The 24,668-nt window shown below is 52.4% G+C and overlaps 1 protein-coding gene across 2 annotated transcripts in view; it reads left to right on the top strand.

Moving 5' to 3' along the window:
- ATAD2 (ATPase family AAA domain containing 2) overlaps window positions 1-24,668 on the top strand; it is a 289,706-nt gene that overhangs the window by 20,500 nt on the left and 244,538 nt on the right. For both annotated transcript variants that reach the window (XM_075352894.1, XM_075352895.1), the window contains exons 3-5: window positions 4,494-4,540; window positions 5,662-5,827; window positions 6,518-6,620. In XM_075352894.1, coding sequence (XP_075209009.1) covers window positions 4,494-4,540; window positions 5,662-5,827; window positions 6,518-6,620 — 316 coding nt within the window. The remainder of the gene's footprint in view (window positions 1-4,493; window positions 4,541-5,661; window positions 5,828-6,517; window positions 6,621-24,668) is intronic.

Raw genomic sequence — 24,668 nt, 5'->3', positions numbered from 1 at the left:
AGGACTGGACCCAATGTCCCGAGCGGCATCCTCCAATCTCCAGGCTTGTAGCTAGATCCATAGTTGCAGTGGGAGATGGAACTGCAAACTCAAAGATGCCACTGACAGACAGATGGATCTCTGGTCGAAAGCCATCTATGAGGCTGTCGGCGCACCGTTGGCTCCGGCATTCTCTCCCTTGGGGCACTCCAAGCTATTTCAGCTTGTCTTACACAGATTGACACGGTTACACGTACATCTGTGCCGCAGGTGGCATCCTTAACCTCTCAAATGTCTGCATTTGTTTCTTACGCGATTCAGGCTGTCCTGGACTCTGCGAACCGTGCGGCGGTAGCCTCCGCTACTCCGTGTTTTTAAGCAGAGCCTGGTCTCTGCTGACCGACTGTTTGGTGAGCGTTGGATGTAACCATCAAGCAGTCCAGGGGTAAGGATTCATCCTTTCCTCAGCCCGGACACAACAAACCCCAACAGAGCAAGAGGCAGTCGGGGTTTTCGGCCTTTTCGAGGCTCGGGCAGGTCCCATTTTTCCTCGTCCAATGTGGACTCAAAAGGATCAGAGGAGCTAAGATTCTTAGCGGGCTCAGTCTCGCCCAAAAAAGCGACAGTCTGAAAACCCGCTTCCAAGGCGGCTTCCTCATGACTTGCGGCCTCGGTCGGTAGCAGGCTCTCCCGCCTTGGCGATATTTAGCTGCCATAGGTCAATGACCATTGAGTGTGAGACATTCTGTCTCACGGGTACAGGATAGAGCTCACTTCTCGTCCTCCAACTCGATTCTTCAGAATTTCTCCACCTCCCGGCCGGGCCGCTGCTCTTCTGCAAACAGGGTGCACTCTATAGGCAGAAAGAGTGATGACCCCCGTTCCTCTTCAGGAACAAGGTCACGGTTTTTACCCCAAATTCTTTGCGGTACCTATAACAACGGGCCGTTCCGTCCCGTTCTGGATCTAAAAATGCTCAGCAAGCTCGTGGACACCAGGCGGTTCCGGATGGAATCCTCCGCCATGTCATCGCCTCAAGGTCCCAAGGATATTTCCTAGCATCATTAGGCATCAAGGATGCTTATCCACACGTGCCGATTGATCCAGAGCACTAGCGTTTCTACGCTTCGTTATAGGAGACGAACACCCTCTGTTCGTAGCTCTACCTTCCGGCTAGCGACAGTCCAACTGGTCTTCGCCAAGGTCAGGGCAGCAGTAGTCACAGTCCTGCACTCTCAGGGTCACTCTGTGGTCCCGTATTTAGACGATCTACTTGTCAAGGCACTCTCTTAGGAAACATGCCAACACTGCCCGAACGTTGCGCTGGAGACTCTCTAGAGTTTTGGGTGGATCATCAACTTTTTAAAGTCAGATCCGACCCCGACCCTATCGATAACATATCTAGGCATAGAGTTTCTTACTCTCTCAGCGATAGTGAAGCTGCCGCTAGACAAACAGCATTCACTACGGGCTGCAAGCTCTTCTTTAAGAACCAGTCGCACACATTGAGACGCCTCATGCACTTCCTACGTAAGATGGTAGCAATGGAGGCAGTTCCTTTCGCGCAGTTTTACTGCGTCCACTACAATGGGACATTCTCCGCCAATGGGACGAGGAGTCGACGTCCCTCAACAGAGTCGTCGTTCTTTCTCAGGCGGCCAAGGAATCTCTACGGTGGTGGCTTCTTCTCACCTCTTGGTCAAAAAGAAGGTCCTTCCTATCCCCGTCCTGGGCGATAGTTACGACAGACGCGAGTCTATCAGGGTGGGGAGCAGTTTTTCTCCACTACAGCGCTCAGGGTACGTGGACTCAGCAAGAGTCCACTCTTCAGATCAATGTTCTTGAACACAGAGCAGTGTATCTTGCCCTACAATCCTTCCAACAGCGGCTGGAAAGCAAGCATATCCGACTTCAGTCGGACAGCTCCACAGCGGTGGCATACATCAACCACCAAGGAAGAACGCGCAACCGGCAAGCCTTCCAGGAAGTCCGGCAGGTTCTGATGTGGGTGGAAGACACGGCATCCACCATATCCACAATTCACATCCCAAGTGTGGAAACTAGGAAGCTGACTTCCTAAGTCGCTGAGGTGTGGCCGAAAAGAGTATGGTCTCCTCACCCGGACGGGTTTCAGGAGATCTGGCGCCGCTGACAGAGGCCGGACGTCGATCTAATGGCGTCACGGCACAACAACAATGTGCCAGCTTCATGGCACGGTTTCACAATCATCGAGCTCTGGCGGCAAACGCCTTAGTTCAGCATTGGTCGCAGTTCCAGCTACCTTAGGTGCCACCTCTGGCATTGTTGCCCAGAGTACTGCGCTAGATCAACACCGACTGCGGCCGCGCCATCCTCGTCGCTACAAATTGGCCGAGGATGTTGTGGTACTCGGTTCTGTGGTGCCTCACGGTAGGCTAACCGGGGGCACTACCAGACCAATCAGACTGGCTGTCTCAAGGGCCATTCTTCCATTTGAATTCTACGGCCCTCAACCGGATGGGGTGGCATTGAGTCCTGGAACCTAGTGTCGTCAGGATTACCTCAGGACGTGGTTGCCACCATGAGACAGGCTAGCATACCAACGTCCGCCAAGATTGACCACAGGACGTGGAAGATGTTCTTATCTCGGTGCTCGGCGCAGGGTGTTTCTCCCTGGCCGGTTGCATCGTCTGTGTTTCCTTCCTTCCTGCAATCTAGGTAGGAAAATGGGTTGTCGCTCAGTTCCCTTTAGGGACAAGTCTCAGCGCTATCTGTATTTTTTCAGAAACGACGACTTCCTCAGGTACGCACGTTCCTACGGGGAGTTTGTCTTCTCAGCACTCCGTACAAGCGGCCGTTAGAGCCCTGAGATCTGAACAAGGTTCTAATTGCTCTCCAGATGCCGCCTTTCGAGCCTTTGAAGGATGTCTCCCTTCCCGTTTTTCACGGGAAGTGGCCTTCTAGTAACGGTCTCGTCTCTTAGGAGAGTTTCCGAGCTAGCAACGCTCTCATACAAACTCCCTTCCTGGTCCTTCACCAGGACAGGGTAGTTCTGCGTCCGGTTCCGGAATTTCTCCCTAAGGTGGTATCCCATTTTCATATCAATCAGGATATCACCTCACCTTCTTTGTGTCCTCGTCCAGTCCATCAATTTCAGAAAGATTTGCATCTGTTGGTTCTGGTGAGAGCACTCAGGTTCTACTTCCCGCATGGCGCTCCTGCGCCACCCGGATGCACTCTTTGTCCTTGTCGCTGGTCGGCGTAAACAGTCGCAAGCTTCCAGATCCACCCTTGCTCGGGGGCTCGAGGAACCAATTCTTGAAACCTACAGTTCTACTGGGCTTCTGGTTCTCTCAAGGCCGAAGGCCCATTCTACCAGAGCCGTGGGTGCATCCTGGGCATTACGGCACCAGGCTACGGCTCAGCAGGTGTGTCAGGCACCCACCTGGTCGAGTCTACTTACTTTTACCAAGCATTATCAGATGCATACCTACGCTTCGGCAGACGCCAGCCTAGGTAGATAAGTCATTCAGGCGGCGGTTGGCCACCTGTAGGAGAGGGCCGTTTGACGGCCCTATCATGAGGTATTCTTTTACCCACCCAGGGATTGCTTTTGGACATCCCAATTGTCTGGGTCTCCCAATGGAGCGACAAAGAAGGGAATTTTGTTTACTTACCGTAAATTCCTTTTCTTCTAGCTCCAATTGGGAGACCCAGCACCCGCCCTGTTTTCTCGGGGTTTTTCTGTTTTTTCGGGTACACATGTTGTTCATGTGGTATGGTTCAGTTCTCCGATGTTTCCTCGGATTGAATTGGTCTTTAAACCAGTTATTGGCTTTCCTCCTTCTTGCTTTGGCACTAAAACTGGTGAGCCAGTGATCCCACTGGGGGTGTATAGCCAGAAGGGGAGGGGCCTTACACTTTTAAGTGTAATACTTTGTGTGGCCTCCAGAGGCAATAGCTATACACCCAATTGTCTGGGTCTCCCAATTGGAGCTAGAAGAAAAGGAATTTACGGTAAGTAAACAAAATTCCCTTCTTTTCTGTTTACTTAGTGTCAGCCTCCTAGTGACAGCAGCATAACCCATGGTCCTGTGTCCCCCAATGAAACGACAGAGAAAGTCTTTTTTTTTTTTTTTTTTTTTTTTTTTTTTTTTTATTTTTTAAAATAAACCCTGCTTTGCTTTTTGCAAAATGTATGACTGGTAAGGATATAATATATATAATGTTTATTCATTTATATAGCGCTATTAATTCCACAGCGCTTTACATACATTTGGCAACACTGTCCCCATTGGGGCTCACAATCTAAATTCCCTATCAGTATGTTGTTGGAGTGTGTGAGGAAACCGGAGTACCCGGAGGAAACCTACGCAAACACGGGGAGAACATACAAGCTCCTTGCAGATGGTGTCCTTAGTGGGAATTGAACCCCGGACCCCAGCGCTGCAAGGCTGCAGTGCTAACCACTGAGCCACTATACATTGCTAACCACTATAGCATTATCATTGAAACCTTCTTGTTTGGCTTTTTAGGAGGCTGGCCAGAATGCAAGTAGATGCAACACCAAACGGCAAAGACGGTATGTCGGGGGAGAGGTTTATTAAGACTGGCTTTCCAGTTAAACCAACATTCATTGTAATGAAATGTGCTGAATGTATTGTCAGGGATCTTGTTATAGTTGTCCCATTTTGAACTGTGCTAAAGACTGAAATTGAAATCGATGCTTGCTAAGATCCAATACAGACTTGTTATATTTTCTGCTAATAATTGTCATCATATAATAATTACATATAGCGCCAATAATGCCATAGCGCTTTACATATATCAGCTACACTGTCCTGATTGGGGCTCAAAATCTAAGTTCACGATGTCTTTGGAGAAACCGGAGAACTCACACGCAAAACACGGGAAGAACATACAAACGCCTTGCCCGTTGTCCTTGGTGGGATTTAATTCCAGGTCCCCAGCATTGCAAGACTGCAGTGCTAACCACTGAGCCACCGTGCAGCCTAGATATGATTACTGCACCCACCACCCTTAATTGATTCAAATGGCAGGGTTTCCCCTTAGTCTTTTAATTCTATTTGCTTTGTGTTATTAGAAAGGTAGTGTTTCAGGATACCTTAAATAGAAATAAAAAGTCTACAAAAGCTGTAAGCACACAGGTAGCGTAGTAAAACACTTACATGTCCACTATGCTGTGTAGAGGTTTGTCATTCTATACTGGTTCTGCATAATTTGGAGATTGTGGGCAGATATCTATGAATATATGATAATTGGCACAAAATAAGAATAAGAGCGACAATGGTCAAAACATGGCGAATAGATAACTGTCAGAGCATCTGAAAATGTGTTCTGTATACCGTGGGTCTTGCGGTGTACTCCTGTTGAGTGGATCTCCCAACCTCGATGCGTTGGTGAATAATATTTAGCGGTGAGGCTTGGAACTTTCCTTGTTCCCTTTTTAGAAGTGATCAAATGATAGTCATGGATGTCCAAGGTAAAGGCTGTGCTCTCCATCTGGTCCTGCAGAAGTGCTGCTTTGGTACAAATTGGTTCAATATCTCTGTTGGCAGTGATAAAAAGTTGTCAGACCATGGCCACTTTCTGTAATTGGACCACAGACCTGTCTTAGTGCCACACTAATGTTTGTATTTAGGGAAAAATACTTAAACTTTCATATTTTCCCCCTAAAATCAGATAATCTCCAAAGTGAAGAGAACACACCATTGAGAACTAGAAGTGCAGAGAAAGAAAATACACATGAAGTGAATGGAGATGTGGAGGTTCGCCGCAGCGGCAGGATCCGGAGAAGCAAATACACCACCACCAACCAGTCTGTGCTGTTCGACAAACTTATAACAAAGTACGTATGAAACAGTGTCTTTAAGACGCTGGCAGAACCGCAGGGATTTACAAGGCAAAGACACTTCAGGAAAACACAAGCATTCGTTTTGTCTCCACCTGCGCCTTTGTCTCCACCTGCGCCTTTGTCTCCACCTGCGCCTTTGTCTCCACCTGCGCCTTTGTCTCCACCTGCGCCTTTGTCTCCACCTGCGCCTTTGTCTCCACCTGCGCCTTTGTCTCCACCTGCGCCTTTGTCTCCACCTGCGCCTTTGTCTCCACCTGCGCCTTTGTCTCCACCTGCGCCTTTGTCTCCACCTGCGCCTTTGTCTCCACCTGCGCCTTTGTCTCCACCTGCGCCTTTGTCTCCACCTGCGCCTTTTTACTGTTAACTTTCAAGTATATAGGTCTGCTTCCAAACGAAGCCACCCAGAGAATGAACATGTTACTACTTTTAACCACTTAGAGGTTTCCAAACCCTGAAATGGTAAAAAGTGACATAATCCAGAACGTGTGCTTTTTTTTTTTTTTTTTTTTTTTTTTTTCTTTAAATATTTTTTGCAGCCTTTCTAAAGATAAGTTCTAGATGAAATCTGTCTGTAAGACACTGTGCGCCACATACTCGAAAAATAAAAACTATTGCAGCCTGTTATCAGGTCACGTTAATGTTTTATTTAAAATCTGAAACTTAATTAGACATCATTTCTTTCAGTACTGCTGAAGCTGTTCTGCAAAAAATGGATGATATGAAAAAAATGCGTCGACGACGAATGCGTGAGCTGGAGGATTTGGGAGTTTTTAACGACACCGAAGAAGTAAATATATATTTTTTTTTCTTTCTAGTTGTTCTCCTTCAGATGTCTGGGTTTTGTTTTTGTTTTTTAACAGGTTAAAAATATAGCAAATTAGAATTTTTTTTTTTTTTTTTTTCCTGTATGAAAAAAAAATATTTAGCTTTACCTACTTGGCTAAAAAACGGACAGCACACAGATGCCATCCTTGTGCCGTCCATGATTTTCATGGATTTTGATCCATAATAGCCTGCAAAAAGAAGGGAATTTTGTTTACTTACCGTAAATTCCTTTTCTTCTAGCTCCAATTGGGAGACCCAGACAGTGGGTGTATAGCTACTGCCTCTGGAGGCCGCACAAAGAACTACACTTAAAAGTGTAAGGCCCCTCCCCTTCTGGCTATACACCCTCCCGTAGGAGTACGGATTCCTCAGTTTTAGTACCAAAGCAAGAAGGAGGAAAGCCAATAACAGTTTCAAAAACAAATTCAATCCGATAACAAGATCGGAGAACTTAAGAAACAACATGAACAACATGTGCACCCGAAAAACGAAACCCTAAGAACAAATAGGGCGGGTGCTGGGTCTCCCAATTGGAGCTAGAAGAAAAGGAATTTACGGTAAGTAAACAAAATTCCCTTCTTCTTTTTCGCTCCTAATTGGGAGACCCAGACAGTGGGACGTCCAAAAGCAGTCCCTGGGTGGGTAAAAAGATACCACATGAACGGGCTGTCAGACAGCCTCTTCCTACAGGTGGGCCACCGCCGCCTGAAGGACCTGTCTACCTAGGCTGGCATCTGCCGAAGCGTAGGTATGCACTTGATAGTGTTTGGTAAACGTGTGCAGACTCGACCAGGTAGCCGCCTGGCACACTTGCTGAGCCGTAGCCTGATGCCGCAATGCCCAGGACGCACCCACGGCTCTGGTAGAATGGGCCTTCAGTCCAGATGGAATCGGAAGCCCAGCAGAACGGTATGTGTGAAGAATTGGTTCCTTGATCCACCGCGCCAGGGTGGATTTGGAAGCTTGCGATCCCTTATGCTGACCAGCGACTAGGACAAAGAGCGCATCAGAACGGCGTAGAGACGCCGTGCGAGAAATGTAAATCCTGAGTGCTCTCACCAGGTCCAACAGATGTAAACCCTTTTCAAATTGGTGAACTGGATGCGGACACAAAGATGGCAAAGTGATATCCTGATTGAGATGAAAGGAAGAAACCACCTTGGGAGAAAACTCTGGAATTGGACGCAGTACTACCTTGTCTTGGTGAAACACCAGGAAGGGAGATTTGCAAGATAACGCCGCTAGCTCGGACACTCTTCGAAGAGACGTGACCGCCACAAGAAAAACTACCTTTTGTGAAAGCCGAGAAAGGGGAACCTCTTTCAAAGGCTCGAAAGGCGGCTTCTGGAGAGCAATGAGAACCTTGTTCAGATCCCAGGGTTCCAATGGCCGTCTGTAAGGAGGAACGATATGACAAACTCCTTGGAGAAACGTGCGTACTTTAGAAAGCCGTGCCAAGCGCTTCTGAAAGAATACGGATAGCGCGGAGACTTGACCCTTAAGCGAGCTAAGCGACAAACCTTTTTCCAACCCAGACTGCAGGAAGGAAAGAAAAATTGGCAATGCAAATGGCCAGGGAGAAAACCCTTGAGCCATGCACCACGCTAAGAATATCTTCCACGTCCTGTGATAGATCTTAGCTGAGGATGGTTTTCTAGCCTGTCTCATTGTGGCAACAACTTCATGAGATAAACCTGAGGCCGCTAGGATCCAGGACTCAATGGCCACACAGTCAGGTTCAGGGCCGCAGAATTCAGATGGAAAAACGGCCCTTGAGACAGCAAATCTGGACGGTTTGGTAGTGTCCACGGTTGGCCTACCGTGAGATGCCACAGATCCGGGTACCACGACCTTCTTGGCCAATCTGGAGCGACGAGTATGGCTCGATGGCAGTCGGACTTGATTTTCCGGAGAACTCTGGGTAACAATGCTAGAGGTGGGAACACATAGGGGAGTCGGAATTGCGACCAATCCTGAACCAAGGCGTCTGCCGCCAGCGCTCGGTGATCGTGAGACCGTGCCATGAAAACTGGGACCTTGTTGTTGTGCCGTGACGCCATCAGATCGACGTCCGGCGTCCCCCAGCGGCAACAGATCTGCTGAAACACGTCCGGGTGAAGGGACCATTCTCCTGCGTCCATGCCCTGGCGACTGAGAAAGTCTGCTTCCCAGTTTTCCACGCCTGGGATGTGAACTGCGGATATGGTGGACGCTCTGCTTTCCACCCACGTCAAAATCCGCTGGACTTCTTGAAAAGCTTGGCGACTGCGTGTTCCCCCTTGGTGGTTGATGTACGCCACCGCCGTGGAATTGTCCGACTGAATCCGAATCTGCTTGCCTTCCAGCCATTGTTGGAAGGCTCGCAGGGCAAGATAGATTGCTCTGATTTCCAGAACATTGATCTGCAGGGTGGACTCTTCCTGAGTCCACGTCCCCTGAGCCCTGTGGTGGAGAAACACCGCTCCCCACCCTGATAGGCTCGCATCCGTCGTGACCACTGCCCAGGACGGGGGAAGGAACGACTTTCCCTGTGACAATGAGGTGGGGAGAAGCCACCAACGCAGAGAGTCCTTGGCAGTCTGAGAGAGGGAGACAGTCCTGTCGAGGGACGTCGATTTCCCATCCCATTGGCGTAGAATGTCCCATTGTAGAGGGCGCAGATGAAACTGCGCGAACGGGACTGCCTCCATTGCTGCTACCATCTTTCCTAGGAAATGCATGAGGCGCCTCAGTGAGTGCGACTGGCTCTGAAGGAGAGATTGCACTCCAGTCCGTAGCGAGCACTGCTTGTCCAGTGGAAGCCTCACTATCGCTGAGAGAGTATGAAACTCCATGCCAAGATAAGTCAGAGATTGGGTCGGGGTTAGATGAGACTTTGGAAAGTTGATAATCCACCCGAAACTCTGGAGAGTGTCTAGTGCCACCTTCAGACTGTGTTGGCATGCCTCTTGAGAGGGTGCCTTTATAAGCAGGTCGTCTAGATACGGGATGACCGAGTGACCCTGCGAGTGCAGAACAGCTACTACTGCTGCCATGACTTTGGTGAAGACCCGGGGGGCTGTTGCCAGACCGAAAGGTAACGCTACGAACTGTAGGTGTTCGTCGTGTATGACGAAGCGTAGGAAACGCTGATGCTCTGGTGCGATCGGCACGTGGAGATACGCATCTTTGATATCTATTGATGCTAGAAAATCTCCTTGAGACATTGAGGCTATGACGGAGCGTAGGGATTCCATCCGGAACCTCCTGACTTTTACGTGTCTGTTGAGCAACTTTAGATCCAGGACGGGTCGATACGATCCGTCCTTTTTTGGGACCACAAACAGATTGGAGTAAAAACCGTGACCTTGTTCCTGAAGAGGGACGGAGGTCACCACTCCTTCCGCCTTTAGAGCGGCCACCGCCTGCAACAGAGCATCGGCTCGGTCTGGTGGTGGAGAAGTTCTGAAGAAACGAGTTGGCGGACGAGAACTGAACTCTATCCTGTACCCGTGAGACAGAATATCCCTCACCCAACGGTCTTTGACGCGTGACAGCCAAATGTCGCCAAAATGGGAAAGCCTCCCACCGACCGCGGGTGTGGGAATCGGAGACCGCAAGTCAGGAGGACGCCGTCTTGGCAACGGTTCCTCCGGCTGTCCTTTTTGGGCGTGACTGAGACCTCCAAGAATCTGAGCGTCTCTGGTCTTTTTGAGTCTTTTTTGACGAGGCGAATTGGGACCTGCCCGGTCCTCGAAAGGACCGATAACCAGACTGACCCTTCCTCTGTTGGGGTTTGTTTTGTCTGTGTTGCGGTAAGGATGAGTCCTTACCCTTGGAGTGTTTGGAGAGCGTTTGGATGAAATCATCAAACAATCGGTCACGAGAAAAAGGCAAATTGGTTAAGCACTTCTTGGAATGAGAATCTGCTTTCCAATGTCTCAACCACAGGGCCCTACGCAAAACAACGGAGTTGGCTGACGCCACTGCCGTGCGGCTTGTAGCGTCAAGAACAGCATTAACCGCGTACGACGCGAATGCCGCCATTTGCGAGGTCAATGGTGCTACCTGCGGGGCAAATGCACGTGTGACTGAGTCGACTCGCGCAAGCCCGGCTGAGATAGCTTGGAGTGCCCATACGGCCGCAAAAGAAGGCGCTAATGACGCTCCAATCGCTTCATAGATGGATTTCAGCCAGAGCTCCATCTGCCTGTCAGTGGCATCTTTAAGTGCCGCTCCATCTTCAACTGCAACCAAGGATCTAGCTGCAAGCCTGGAAATTGGAGGATCCACTTTTGGACACTGGGTCCAACCCTTGACCACCTCAGGGGGAAAAGGGTAGCGTGTATCTTTAAGCCGTTTAGGAAAACGCCTTTCAGGATAAGCGTGGGGTTTCTGGATTGCGTCTCTAAAGTCAGCGTGGTCCAGAAAAGTGCTTAATGTACGCTTAGGGTATCTGAAATGGATTCTCTCGTGCTGCGAAGCTGACTCCTCTACAAGAGGAGCTGGTGGGGAAATATTTAACATCTTATTGATGTTAAATATAAGATCATTAACTATGGCGTCACCATCTGGTGTATCTAGATTGAGAGCGGTCCCAGGATCAGAATCCTGATCAGTTACGTCCGCCTCATCACCCATAGATTCATCTCGCTGGGATCCTGACCATTGAGATGAATGTGAAGGCCCGTCATAGCGAGCCCGCTTAGGCTGCCCGGGGCCATCGTCCGAGTCAGAGTCTTCACCCTGAGGTGTATATGCCCGTCCCGGAGCTTGGAGCTGAGGGGGACCAGGGGGCAATGATTGCACAGTGTCCGTGGCCTGAAGTACAGGCCTAGCTCGCAATGTGTCAAGAATTTGTGACATAGTGAGAGACATTCTGTCAGCAAAAGCTGCAAACTCAGTTCCTGTCACCTGGACAGCATTCACAGGTGGTACACCCTGGGTCACGTCCAGCAGAGGTCCCGACTGTGCAAGCGCCGCAGGGGCCGAGCACTGCACACAATGGGGGTCCGTGGAGCCTGCCGGTAGAAAAGTCCCACATGCGGTGCAGGAAGCATATAATGTCTGTGCCTTGGCACCCTTGCGTTTTACGGACGACATGCTGCTGGCTCTCTGCAATGTGAGAGAGTCTATAGCCAAAGGGCGACCAGCGCTATGTAATACCAAGTATTTGTAGAAACAAAATACTAAGAATACTACTGGCACAAGAGGGGGTGAGCCCTGAGGGCTGCTTACCGCCCGCTGAATAGCGGGTAAGAGGCGCAGAATTCCTTGTCTGGGTCTCCCCGGCTCCCCTCTGCAGCTCAGCGTGTCAGCAGGAATGGCTGCCGGCGTCTGTGGAGAGGGGCGGTCCGTGGGAGTTCCCAAACAAAAGTGCGGGAAACAGTGTCCCCTCTGTGCCGATTGTGAGGGCTGGAGTATGTAAAAACGACTCCAGCCCTCGGCGCTGATGCACTGGCCAGCGTCCCGCCCCTCTCCTGACTGGCAGGTCTGGGGGCGGGAACGAACGGAAGCAGGCCGCAAAAGCCGGGGACTCGAGTTATCAGCGCGGCCGCCGTAAAAGCGCGGGCCGCGCTGAAGTCCCCGGCGCACCACAAGTGCCAGCCGCGCCGCAGTCCCAGCGGCCGGCGTGACCGATTCCCAGAAGTGGCCAGCGTCCCGCCCCTCTCCTGACTGGCAGGTCTGGGGGCGGGAACGAACGGAAGCAGGCCGCAAAAGCCGGGGACTCGAGTTATCAGCGCGGCCGCCGTAAAAGCGCGGGCCGCGCTGAAGTCCCCGGCGCACCACAAGTGCCAGCCGCGCCGCAGTCCCAGCGGCCGGCGCGACCGATTCCCAGAAGTGTGCCTGCTTCAGCGAAGCTGAATGAGGCCATGGCACAAGCGCCGTAGCGCTGATGTCCCCCGGCGCACTACAACACCCAGCATGCTGCGGTGTGAGCGCCAAATGCACGGGGACACAGAGTACCTTGAGGAAGCAGGGCCATGTCCCTGATGTACTCCGCTCCATCCAGCATCTTCTCCAGGGGCTGTAGATGGAGCACGGTCTCAGTGCCTGGAGACCAGTAAATCCCACTTCACCCAGAGCCCTGTAAAAAGGGATGGGGAAGGAATCAGCATGTGGGCTCCTGCCGCCGTACCCGCAATGGGTACCTCAACCTTACAAACACCTCCGACATACAGTGGGGTGAGAAGGGAGCATGCTGGGAGCCCTGTATGGGCCCTCTTTTCTTCCATCCGACATAGTCAGCAGCTGCTGCTGACTAAAAACAATGGAGCTATGCGTGCGTGTCTGACCTCCTGCGCACAAAGCTAAAACTGAGGAATCCGTACTCCTACGGGAGGGTGTATAGCCAGAAGGGGAGGGGCCTTACACTTTTAAGTGTAGTTCTTTGTGCGGCCTCCAGAGGCAGTAGCTATACACCCACTGTCTGGGTCTCCCAATTAGGAGCGAAAAAGAAACACCATGTAACGTCATGAGGTACTTGACATTCCGATTTCTGTGACAAATTTTGATTCTATTGCCTTAATAACAATCTTTAATGTTTCGACTCTTTGCTCTGGGCCTTCCTCAGATACCGATTTGCTAGTGCTGTGGTATGTCACATAAATCTGAGTGCCTAGTATCTTATGAAGTTACTGTGTATTTTCTTTCATTTTCTGGTCTCTCACAAAATGCAAAAACACTGTTTACCACAGCATAGACTATAATGGGTACGTTACATAAGCCACTGGTGCCTAAATTTCTGTTCGACTAACCAGTATCATAATGGCTAAAACTGATTAGATTCTTGTAATTTCTTCAGCGCTCTATTGGGAGACCCAGACGATTGGGGTATAGCTACTGCCCTCTGGAGGCCACACAAAGCACTACATCAAAAGTGCAAGGCCCCTCCTCCTCTGGCTATACCCCCCCCGTGGTATCACGGGTTCTCCAGTTTTAGCTTTGTGTGCGAAGGAGGTCAGACATCCACGCATAGCTCCACAGATTTTAGTCAGCAGTAGCTGCTGACTATGTCGGATGGAAGAAAAGAGGACACATATAGTGTCCCCAGCATGCTCCCTTCTCACCCCTGGATGGTGTTGTAAGGTTGAGGTACCTATTGCTGGTACAGGGCTGGAGCCTGACATGCTGCTTTCCTTCCACATCCCCCTGAGAGGCTCTGTGGAAGTGGGATCCTGCCGGCCTCAAAGCTCTGACGCCGGGCTCCATCCACAGACCCATTTGAACCTGTTGGATACGGAGCTGGAGTACCGTTCAGGGACATGGCCCTGCACCATTACAGGTACTCTGTGTCCCCGTACACACAGGCACAGCACACTCCAGGCTTGCTGGGTGTGCTAGTGCGCCGGGGACAGTAATGGGTTACAGTCACTGCAGCTTGCTGAGTGACTTTGTGTTTTGGGAACTACCGCGCCGGACGCTCCGGGAGCGGCGGCGCGGCTGGGACTTGTAGTTCGCCGGGGACTGGGCGCCGACCGCGCTTTTACGGCGGCGGCGCTTATAAATACAGTCCCCGGCTTCTGCGGCCTAGGGCCGCTTCGTTCCCGCCCCCTCCCTGTCACTCAGGGAAGGGGACAGGCGCTGAGCAATCAGCAGCGCCGAGGGCTGGAGCCTTTTTACATGCTCCAGCCCTCTCACTGCACACTGTCGGGCGCCGGATTCCCGCTCTGCCTTGGGGGCACGCCCACGGCCCGCCCCTCCTCACATGAGCTGGGGAAGAAGCCGGCAGCCATTACTGAAGTCCGAGCTCGGATTTTCAGCAACCAGGCAGGACGGTGGCGATCATACACCCGCTGATAGGCGGGCGGTAAGCGGCACACATAGTGCTGAACACAGATAAATGCAGTGTGTACATGTGTTGTTTTTAACTGCACAGGTCGCTATATGCCCGCTTGGGGAGCGACACATTAGCAGCAGGAAAGCAGGTGTGCTAAGGCACAGGCTTTCTAGGCTACTTGTATCGCAGACTGAGATGCTCATTTGTGTTTTTGTGTTGTACATTCCACTGTACAGTCGCTAGTCTTAGCTATATTCTCCTGGAAGGGCTAGACTATAGCAGCAGAAAACCAAGGGTGCTGGGGCACAGGTTTTTTTCTATGCTGCTTGTTTTGCATGGGCTGCAGTGTGCATTTGTACTGGTGCTTGTATGCTATACATTGCACTGTATGGTCACTCTTCTGGGCCATATTCCCCTAGATGACTAGTCTACAGCAGCAGTAGAGCTGGGGTGCCACGGCACAGGCTTCTACGCTGCTTGTATTGCATGTGCTGCAGTGGTCATTTGTACTTGTGCTGGTATGCTATACATTGCACTGTACGGTCGCCATTCTTGGCGCTATAATCCTAGATGGCTAGTCGGCAGCAGCATATAAGCAACACAGGCTTCCAATGCTGTTTTTACTGCATGTGATACTGTTCCACGGCACTGACCCCCATTGTCTGCAATGCTCTCCTGTAGCACTTGGTCAGCCGGGGTCTCTCCTAGATGTGGCCAAAGGAAACAACCTGTCAACCCTGTCCAAGGACAGGGACAGAGTTGCAGTTTTGGCTGATATATTGTCATCAGACAGGCCATGCGCAATCTGGTTCATTGCTCCCTGGCCACCCTCATTTGGAATAAAATCGGTGCTCCGGGGGGGTCCCAGGAGGACTCTCTGTATGGTGAGGCAGACGTAGCTCATCAGGACTTTGATCCTGACACCGCTCTCAATCCGGATACACCGGATGGTGACGCCATGAGGAATGATCCTATAGCGTCCATCAATGGAATGTTGGATCTTTCTCCCTCAGCTCCCCCAGCGGAGGAGTCAGCTTCACAGCAGGAGAAGTCCCATTCCAGTAGCTCAAACGTATATTGAGTATTTTTCTGGCCACGCTGAATTCAGAGAAGCAGTCCAGGAACACCACGCTTACCAGATAAGCGTTTTCTCCAAACGTATTAAGGATACACGTTATCCCCTTCCCCCTGACGTGGTCAAGCGCTGGACCCAGGGTCCAAAGGTGGATTCTCCAATCTCCAGGCTTGCGGCTAAAGCCATAGTTGCAGTGGAGATGGGACTTCACTTAAAGATGCCATTGACTGACAGATGGACTCTGATTGAAATCTGTCTATGAGGCTATCGGCGTGTCGGTTGCTCCGGCATTCACAGCCGTAGGGGCACCCTAAGCTTTCAGCTGTTCTTGACGCAGCTGGTCTTGAGCATATGTACATCTATGCCGCAGGGGCGTCCGTAACCTCGCAATGTCTGCATTGCGACTTACCCTATTGATGCTGTCCTGGAAGGACAGTCGAGGTTTCGGTCCTTCCCAAGCTCGGGCAGGTCCCACTTGTCCTCGTCCAAAAGGGCTGAAAAGCCTCAGAGGGGCTCAGCTTCCGGCCGGGCTCAATCACGCCCAAGGAAGGCAGCCGGAGGAACCGCTACCAAGGCGGTCTCCTCATGACTCTCAGCTCTCTCATCTCTCCGCATCCACGGTTGATGGCAGACTCGCTCGCCTTTGGCGACATTTAGCTGCCACAGGTCACAGACCGGTGGGTGAGGGACATTGTGCCCACGTGCACAGGACAGAGTTCGGTTCTCGTCCTCCGACTCGATTCTTCAGACCGTCCCCACCTCCCCACCGAGCCGAGGCTCTTCTGCAGGCAGAAGGAGTGGTAATCCCTGTTCCTCTTCAGGAACAAGACACGGTTTTTCTCCAATCTGGTTGTGGTGCCAAAAAAGGATGGCTCTTTCCGTTCCGTTCTGGACCTAAAACTGCTCAACAAGCACGTGGAGGCCAGGCGGTTCCGGATGAAACCCTCCGCTCCGCCATTGCCTCAATGTCTCAAGGAAATTTCCTAGCATCAATAGACATCAAAGATGCTTATCTCCACGTGCCGATTGCTACAGAGCACCAATGTTTTTCTACGTTTCGTGATAGGTGACGACCATCTTCAGTGCGTAGCTCTGCCATTCGGTCTGGCGACAGCCCCACGGGTGTTCACCAAGGTCATGGCGGCAGGGGTAGCAGTCTTGCACTCACAGGGACACTCTGTGATCCCTTACTTGGATGATCTACTTGGCAAGGCACCCTCTCAAGAGGCATGCCAACTCAGCCTGAATGTTGCGCTGGAGACTCTCCAGACGTTTGGGTGGCTCATCAACTTCTCAAAGCCAAACCTGTCACCGACCCAATCACTAACGTATCTTGGCAGGATTTTCATACCCTCTCAGCGCTAGTGAAGCTTCCGCTGGACAAGCAGCGGTCACTACAGACTGGGGTGCAGACTCTCCTTCAAGGTCAGTCGCACTCCTTAAGACGCCTCATGCACTTCCTCGGGAAGATGAGCAATGGAGGCGGTTCCGTTTACGCAGTTTCATCTGCGTCCACTTCAATGGGACATTCTCCGCCAATGGGACGGGAAGTCAACATCCCTGAACAGGAAAGTATCCCTTTCACAGACGGCCAAGGACTCTCTGTAATGGTGGCTTCTTCCCACCTCATTATCACAGGGAAGATCCTTCCTACCACCGTCTTGGGCGGTGGTCACGACAGATGCGAGTCTGTTAGGGTGGGGAGCAGTTTTTTCTCCACCACAGGGCTCAGGGTACGTGGACTCAGCAGGAGTCCACCCTTCAGATCAATGTTCTGGAAATCAGAGCAGTGTATCTTGCCCTTATAGCCTTCCAGCAGTGGCTGGAAGGAAGGCAGATCCGAATTCAGTCGGACAACTCCACAGCGGTGGCATACGTCAACCACCAAGGGGGGACACGCAGTCGGCAAGCCTTCCAGGAAGTCCGGCGGATTCTGATGTGGGTGGACGCCACGGCCTCCACCATATCCGCAGTTCACATCCCCGGCGTAGAAAATTGGGAAGCAGACTTCCTCAGTGGCCAGGGCATGGACGCAGGGGAATGGTCCCTTCACCCGGACGTGTTTCAGGAAATCTGTCGCCGATGGAGAAGGCCGGACGTCGACCTAATGGCGTCCCGGCACAACAACAAGGTCCCAACCTTCATGGCACGGTCTCGCGATCAAAGAGCTCTGGCGGCAGACGCCTTAGTGCAAGATTGGTCGCAGTTCCGGCTCCCTTATGTGTTTCCACCTCTGGCACTCTTGCCCAGAGTGCTACGCAAGATCAGATCCGATTGCAGCCGCGTCATACTCGTCGCCCCAGACTGGCCGAGGAGGGCGTGGTATCCGGATCTGTGGCATATCACGGTCGGCCAACCGTGGGCACTACCAGACCGACCAGACTTACTGTTCCAAGGGCCGTTTTTCCATCGGAATTCTGCGGCCCTGAACCTGACTGTGTGGCCATTGAGTCCTGGATCCTAGCGTCTTCAGGATTATCCCAAGGGGTCGTTGCCACCATGAGACAGGCTAGGAAGCCCACGTCTGCTAAGATCTACCACAGAACGTGGAGGATATTCTTATCCTGGTGCTCTGCTCAGGGAGTGTCTCCCTGGCCATTTGCATTGCCTACCTTTCTATCTTTCCTGCAATCTGGGTTAGAAAAAAGGTTTGTCGCTCGGCCCCCTTAAAGGTCAGGTCTCGGTGCTATCCGTCTTTTTTCAGAGGCGTTTGGCGCGCCTTCCTAAGGTGCGCACGTTCCTACAGGGGGTTTGCCATATCGTACCCCCGTACAAGCGGCCGTTAGATCCATGGGATCTGAACAGGGTACTAGTTGTCCTCCAGAAGCCGCCCTTCGAGCTTCTGAGGGAGGTTTCACTTTCTAGACTATCACAGAAAGTGGCTTTTCTGGTAGCGATCACATCTCTTCGGAGAGTGTCTGAGCTGGCAGCGCTGTCATCCAAGGCTCCTTTCCTGGTCTTCCACCAGGACAAGGTAGTGCTGCGCCCCATTCAGGAGTTTCTCCCGAAGGTGGTATCCTTTTTTCATCTTAATCAGGATATCTCTTTGCCTTCGTTTTGTCCTCATGCAGTTCATCGGTATGAGAAGGATTTACTTTTGTTAGATCTGGTGAGAGCACTCAGAATCTACATTTCCCGCACGGCGCCCTTGCGCCGTTCGGATGCACTCTTTGTCCTTGTCGCTGGTAAGCCCAAAGGGTCGCAGGCTTCTAAGGTCACCCTGGCTCGATGGATCAAAGAACCAATTCTTGAAGCCTACCGTTCTGCTGAGCTTCCGGTTCCATCAAGGCTGAAGGCCCATCCTACCAGAGCCGTGGGTGCGTCCTGGGCATTGCGACACCAGGCTTCGGCTCAACAAGTGTGCCAGGCAGCCACCTGGTCCAGCCTGCACACTTGCACCAAGCATTATCAGGTGCATACCTATGCTTCGGCGGATGCCAGCTTAGGTGGAAGAGTCCTGCAGGAGGCAGTGACACCCCCGTAGGGGAGGGCTGTTTTTGCAGCTCTAACATGAGGTATTTCTTTACCCACCCAGGGACAGCTTTTGGACGTCCCAATCGTCTGGGTCTCCCAATAGAGCGCTGAAGAAGAAGGGAATTTTGTTACTTACCGTAAATTCCTTTTCTTCTAGCTCTTATTGGGAGACCCAGCACCCGCCCTGTTGTCCTTCGGGATGTTTTTTTGTTGATTGCGGGTACACATGTTGTTCATGTTGAACGGTTTTTCAGTTCTCCGATGTTATTCGGAGTTAATTTGTTTAAACCAGTTATTGGCTTCCTCCTTCTTGCTTTGGCACTAAAACTGGAGAACCCGTGATACCACGGGGGGGGTATAGCCAGAGGAGGAGGGGCCTTGCACTTTTGATGTAGTGCTTTGTGTGGCCTCCAGAGGGCAGTAGCTATACCCCAATCGTCTGGGTCTCCCAATAAGAGCTAGAAGAAAAGGAATTTACGGTAAGTAACAAAATTCCCTTCTTCTATCATATTTGCGTGCGGTACTACATTTTTCCAGCTGAATAACATAGTAAGGATACTTTCACACTTGCGTTCAGCGCATTCCGTCACTATGGAGAATAGCGCAGTCCGTTAACGCACTGCGCTATTCTCCATAGACTCGTATGGATGACGCACTGTAACGCAAGTGTCTGCGTTGCATCCGCTGGACGACGCAGCGTCGTTATTTTGACGCTGCGTCGGGCGGAAGGAACGCAGCATGCAACGTTTTTTGAGCAGCGCAATCCGTGGGATTTCACTGCGCATGCTTTTTTTTTTTTTTTTTTTTTTTTTTTTTTAAATCACAAACTTTATTTTAGTTGTCTCTCGGTGGCCGAAGCTGAGCGCCCGCCCGTCGGCATGCCCGCTCGCCGGCAAGTGACAGCGCTCAGCTGAGCGCCGGCATGCCCGGCCGCCGGCAAGTGACAGTGCTCAGCTGAGCGCCCGCCGGCAAGTGACAGCGCTCAGCTGAGCGCCCAAGTGACAGCGCTCAGCTGAGCGACCGGCCGCCGGCAAGTGACGGCGCTCAGCTGAGCGACCGGCCGCCGGCTAGTGACGGCGCTCAGCTGAGCGACCGGCCGCCGGCTAGTGACGGCGCTCAGCTGAGCGACCGGCCGCCGGCTAGTGACGGCGCTCAGCTGAGCGACCGGCCGCCGGCTAGTGACGGCGCTCAGCTGAGCGACCGGCCGCCGGCTAGTGACGGCGCTCAGCTGAGCGACCGGCCGCCGGCTAGTGACGGCGCTCAGCTGAGCGACCGGCCGCCGGCTAGTGACGGCGCTCAGCTGAGCGACCGGCCGCCGGCTAGTGACGGCGCTCAGCTGAGCGACCGGCCGCCGGCTATTGAGAGCGATCAGCTGATCGTTCACAATAGTCGGCTGCCGGTAAACTGTAAAGAAGAAAAAAATAAAGCTTTCCGTTGTTTTGTACGATCCGTAGCATTGCGTTGTGCCACTATATGCAACGCATCCGTTACATCCGTCACACAACGCAATGCTACGGAAGCCGTCCAACGCAAGTGTGAAACTAGCCTTAGAGACATTGTGACGTATCCGGTAGAGTATAGTCTTAAATAGGCCGTGAAAGATTTTGCATTTGAGCAGTGCTCATTGTTACAATGTTTTTGTACATGGATGATTTATAAATCATGTGATTTATGATGTAAGATACTTTCTTTATCGTACCTTTGGGAGACCCAGACCTTGGGTGTTTAGCTTCTGCCTCCGGAGGACACACAAAGTACTACACTTAAGTGTAGCTCCTCCCTCTGATTTTATACACCCCCTGGTGAGCCAGTCACAGCCAGTTTATCGCTTTGTGTTCAGGAGGCATACATCCACACATGCATTCTCATGTGATTTTTTTTTTTTTGGAAAAAGATTGAAGAAGTGCGGGTCCACGTCTGGACTCCCGGCATATCCCTTCTCGCCCCACTGTGTCGGCGGTGTTGTAAGGTTGATTTTCCAAGGCTGGAGCCTTACATGCCGTGCTCCTTCACCATCACTCCTGGGCTCTGGATTGAAGTGGGAGCCAGCGCGGTCTCCATGCCTGGCAGGAGACCGGTCTCCGTCCACAGCTCCTTTAGGACTCTGCTGGACCGGAGCACTCATCCCCAGGGACCTGGCCCTGCGTCTCAGCAGCTAAGTACCTGAGACGTTCATATGTTGGGGGTCCATGCCCTTTATTGTATGGGGAGTGTGTGTTTGCTGTATTTGTTTTGGCATTTCCGGCGGGTCCTCTGGCTTTCGCCTGAGAACCGCGCCGATGGTGCCTGCGCGTCGGCCTCGCTGCTCAAATTTAGGCCCCGGCTTTGCCGGGGGCCTAGTTTCTGTTACCTGCCCTCGCATGTCACTCATGCAGAGGGAGAGGCACGGCTCCTCCCGGCGGCCGTCCTGCACAGGGGAGGGACACTCCCCACTGCTTGTGCGTGACTCCTCCCCTGCAGGTCTCTATGGCCCTCCAGATCCCACTTTCCTACAGGGACGCCCCCGCCCCCTCTCTTCGCTCCGGCGGCCATTTTCTTGGACAGGGTTCACTCTGCGCTGGGCCATCCTGCACTCTGCATCCCTGCTGAGGTGCTGTGCATTGGAGGTCCGGGCTTCGGGATCTGGAGGGCACACAACACTGCTTCCAGCGGTCTGGTAAGCCACAGCCGGTCTCTGGTTGTGGACCTCTGTATATACTCCCTGGGGTTCATTCTCTTTGTAGAAGCTGTTTTCCACTCCAGCAGCATGTCTCACACGAGGAGAAAGGCTCCAAAGCTTTATACTGCATGCGCTGCATGTAAGCTCCTGCTGCCTGAGCCGAGCACCTATCCACATTGTGATGTCTGCTCTAACTTGCCGGTGCCACAGCCTGGAGTCTCACCCCCAGTGGTCTCTCAGGCTGCTTCTGCACCTGTGGCTGACCCCCCGGCCTGGGTAGAGTCCTTCTCTAGGTCTATATCCCAGTCATTTGCTGAGTCCATGGGACTTCTGTCCAGGACTTTGAATATGCATCAGCCCCCTTCACAGGGTGCCTCTAATACTCTTGCTAAGGGTCCTTTAGGATCCCTATCCTCTGACCTCCGTCCACTGGAGCTCACAGAGGATTCATCATCAGGGCACAGACCCTGTCCTCCTAAGAGGCGCCGCAGGGTTTCCTCTCCCTCTTCATCCCGCGGCTCTGATTCAAGAGCTGACTCGCAGAATGAGGAGGATGCCTTTACAGGGGGTTCGGAGGCTAACTCCATGTGCCCCATTGATCTTTCTGAGGGTGACTCAGAACTTAGTGACTTGATTGCTTCCATTAATTCTGTACTGGATCTCAATCCGCCAGTGTCAGAGGAGCAACCCTCTCTGGCAGAAAAGCACCAGTTTACCTCGCCTAAGAGAGTAAAGAGTGTGTTCTTTAACCACTCCAGTTTTCAGTCCGCTGTGACCAAACCCAGGGCCTGTCCTGACAAACGTTTCCCAAAGCGTGGTTCTGATGACTGTTTTCCCTTTCCACCTGAGGTGGTCAAGGAGTGGGCTCACTCCCCAAAGGTAGACCCTCCGGTGTCTAGGCTCGCAGCCCGGACCGTTGTGTCGGTGGCTGATGGCACTTCCCTTAGGGATTCCACTGACCGTCAGATTGACCTTCTGGCCAAATCCGTGTATGAAGCGACGGGGGCCGCGTTTTCCCCAACTTTTGCAGCAGTGTGGGCCCTCAAAGCCATCTCTGCTTCTCTGGAGGAGATGCATTCCCTCACCAGAGAATCTATGCCTGAGATGGTTGCCTTAACTTCTCAAGCTTCAGCTTTTTCTTCTTATGCCATGTCTGCCATGCTGGAGGCTTCTCACCGCACTGCGGTGGCTTCGGCTAATTCCCTCGTTATCCGCAGGATCTTGTGGCTTCGAGAGTGGAAGGCAGATGCTTCTTCAAAGAAGTTCCTTGCTGGGCTCCCTTTTGCTGGTTCCCGGCTGTTCGGTGAACAGCTGGATGAAATTATTAAAGAAGCTACTGGCGGGAAGAGTACTTCCATGCCACAGACCAAGACCAGGAAACCTGTCCAGGGTAGGATTCAGTCGAGGTTTCGCTCCTTTCGTTCCTCCAACTAGTCGTCCTCTAAGCCCTCCGCCTCGTCCGCTAACTCAGCTAAGGAACAGAAATCCAACTGGCGCTCAAAAGCGCGTCCACAGAAGACCGCAGGAGGTTCTGCCACTAAGGCAGCCTCCTCGTGACTCTCTGCCCGCTCCAGCAACGTCCTTAGTCGGTGGCAGGCTCTCCCACTTTGGCGACGCTTGGTTTCAACAAGTCTCCGATCAGTGGGTGAGAGATATCATCTCCCACGGCTACAGGATAGAATTCTCTTCCAGCCCGCCAAACAGATTTTTTCTCTCAACTCCCCCCTGCTCCAAGGCCGCCGCCTTCTCACAGGCCATGGCAGCCTTGCAGGCCAACGGAGTAATTGTACCAGTTCCCGCCCGAGAACGGTTCAGAGGTTTTTACTCAAACCTCTTCCTAGTTCCCAAAAAGGACGGTACCTTCCGACCCATCCTGGATCTCCAGCTTCTCAACAAGCATTTTCGGGTGCGGCACTTTCGCATGGAGTCTCTGCGATCAGTCATTGCCTCAATGACCCAAGGGGATTTCCTGGCGTCCATCGACATCAGAGATGCCTATCTACATGTGCCAATTGCAGTTTCACACCAGCGTTGGCTACGCTTTGCAATAGGAGAAGATCATTTCCAATTCGTGGCTCTCCCCTTCGGGTTAGCCACGGCCCCTCGGGTATTCACCAAGTTCATGGCAGCAGTGATTGCGGTTCTGCACCTCCAGGGGTTGGCAGTGCTCCCTTACCTGGACGACCTTCTAGTCAAGGCTCCATCCAGCGCAGACTGTCAGCGGAGTGTCTCGCTCACTCTCGCCACTCTAGCCCAATTCGGGTGGCTTGTCAATCTTCCCAAATCCACTCTGACTCCGACCCAGAGTCTCACGTACCTAGGGATGCAGTTCGAGACTTTGCCGGCACTTGTGAAGTTGCCCTTAGACAAACAGCTGTCACTCCAGTTGGCGGTGCGCTCTCTCCTGAGGCCCCGCCGTTATACCCTCAGGCGTCTGATGCAGGTGCTGGGTCAAATGGTGGCGTCCATGTAGGCTGTTCCCTTTGCCCAGTTCCATCTGCGTCCTCTGCAGCTGGACATTCTCCGCTGTTGGGACAAGCGGCCTTCCTCCTTACACAAGTTAGTGGCTCTGTCGCCACGGACCAAGAGCTCTCTTCAGTGGTGGCTTCGGCCCCTCTCACTGTCCCAAGGGCGCTCCTTCCTGGCCCCGTCCTGGGTGATTCTCTCCACGGATGCTAGTCTATCCGGCTGGGGAGCGGTATGTCTCCACCACAGAGCACAGGGCACTTGGACTCCGTCCGAGTCAGCCCTTTCAATCAATGTGCTGGAAACCAGAGCCGTGCTTCTAGCTCTCCTAGCCTTTCACCACCTGTTGGCGGGCAGGCACATTCGAGTCCAGTCAGACAACGCGACAGCGGTTGCCTACATCAACCATCAAGGCGGGACACGCAGCCGCCTGGCAATGATGGAGGTACAACGCATTCTTCAATGGGCGGAGGACTCCAGGTCCACCATATCCGCAGTCCACATCCCAGGCGTGGACAACTGGGAGGCAGATTATCTCAGCCGTCAAAGCGTGGACGGTGGCGAGTGGTCCCTGCAC

Source organism: Anomaloglossus baeobatrachus, chromosome 6, assembly GCF_048569485.1.
Source record: "Anomaloglossus baeobatrachus isolate aAnoBae1 chromosome 6, aAnoBae1.hap1, whole genome shotgun sequence".
Lineage (NCBI taxonomy): Eukaryota > Metazoa > Chordata > Amphibia > Anura > Aromobatidae > Anomaloglossus > Anomaloglossus baeobatrachus.
The sequence above is the reverse complement of the archived record's forward strand: the minus strand, read 5'-3'. Positions and strand labels throughout refer to the sequence as shown.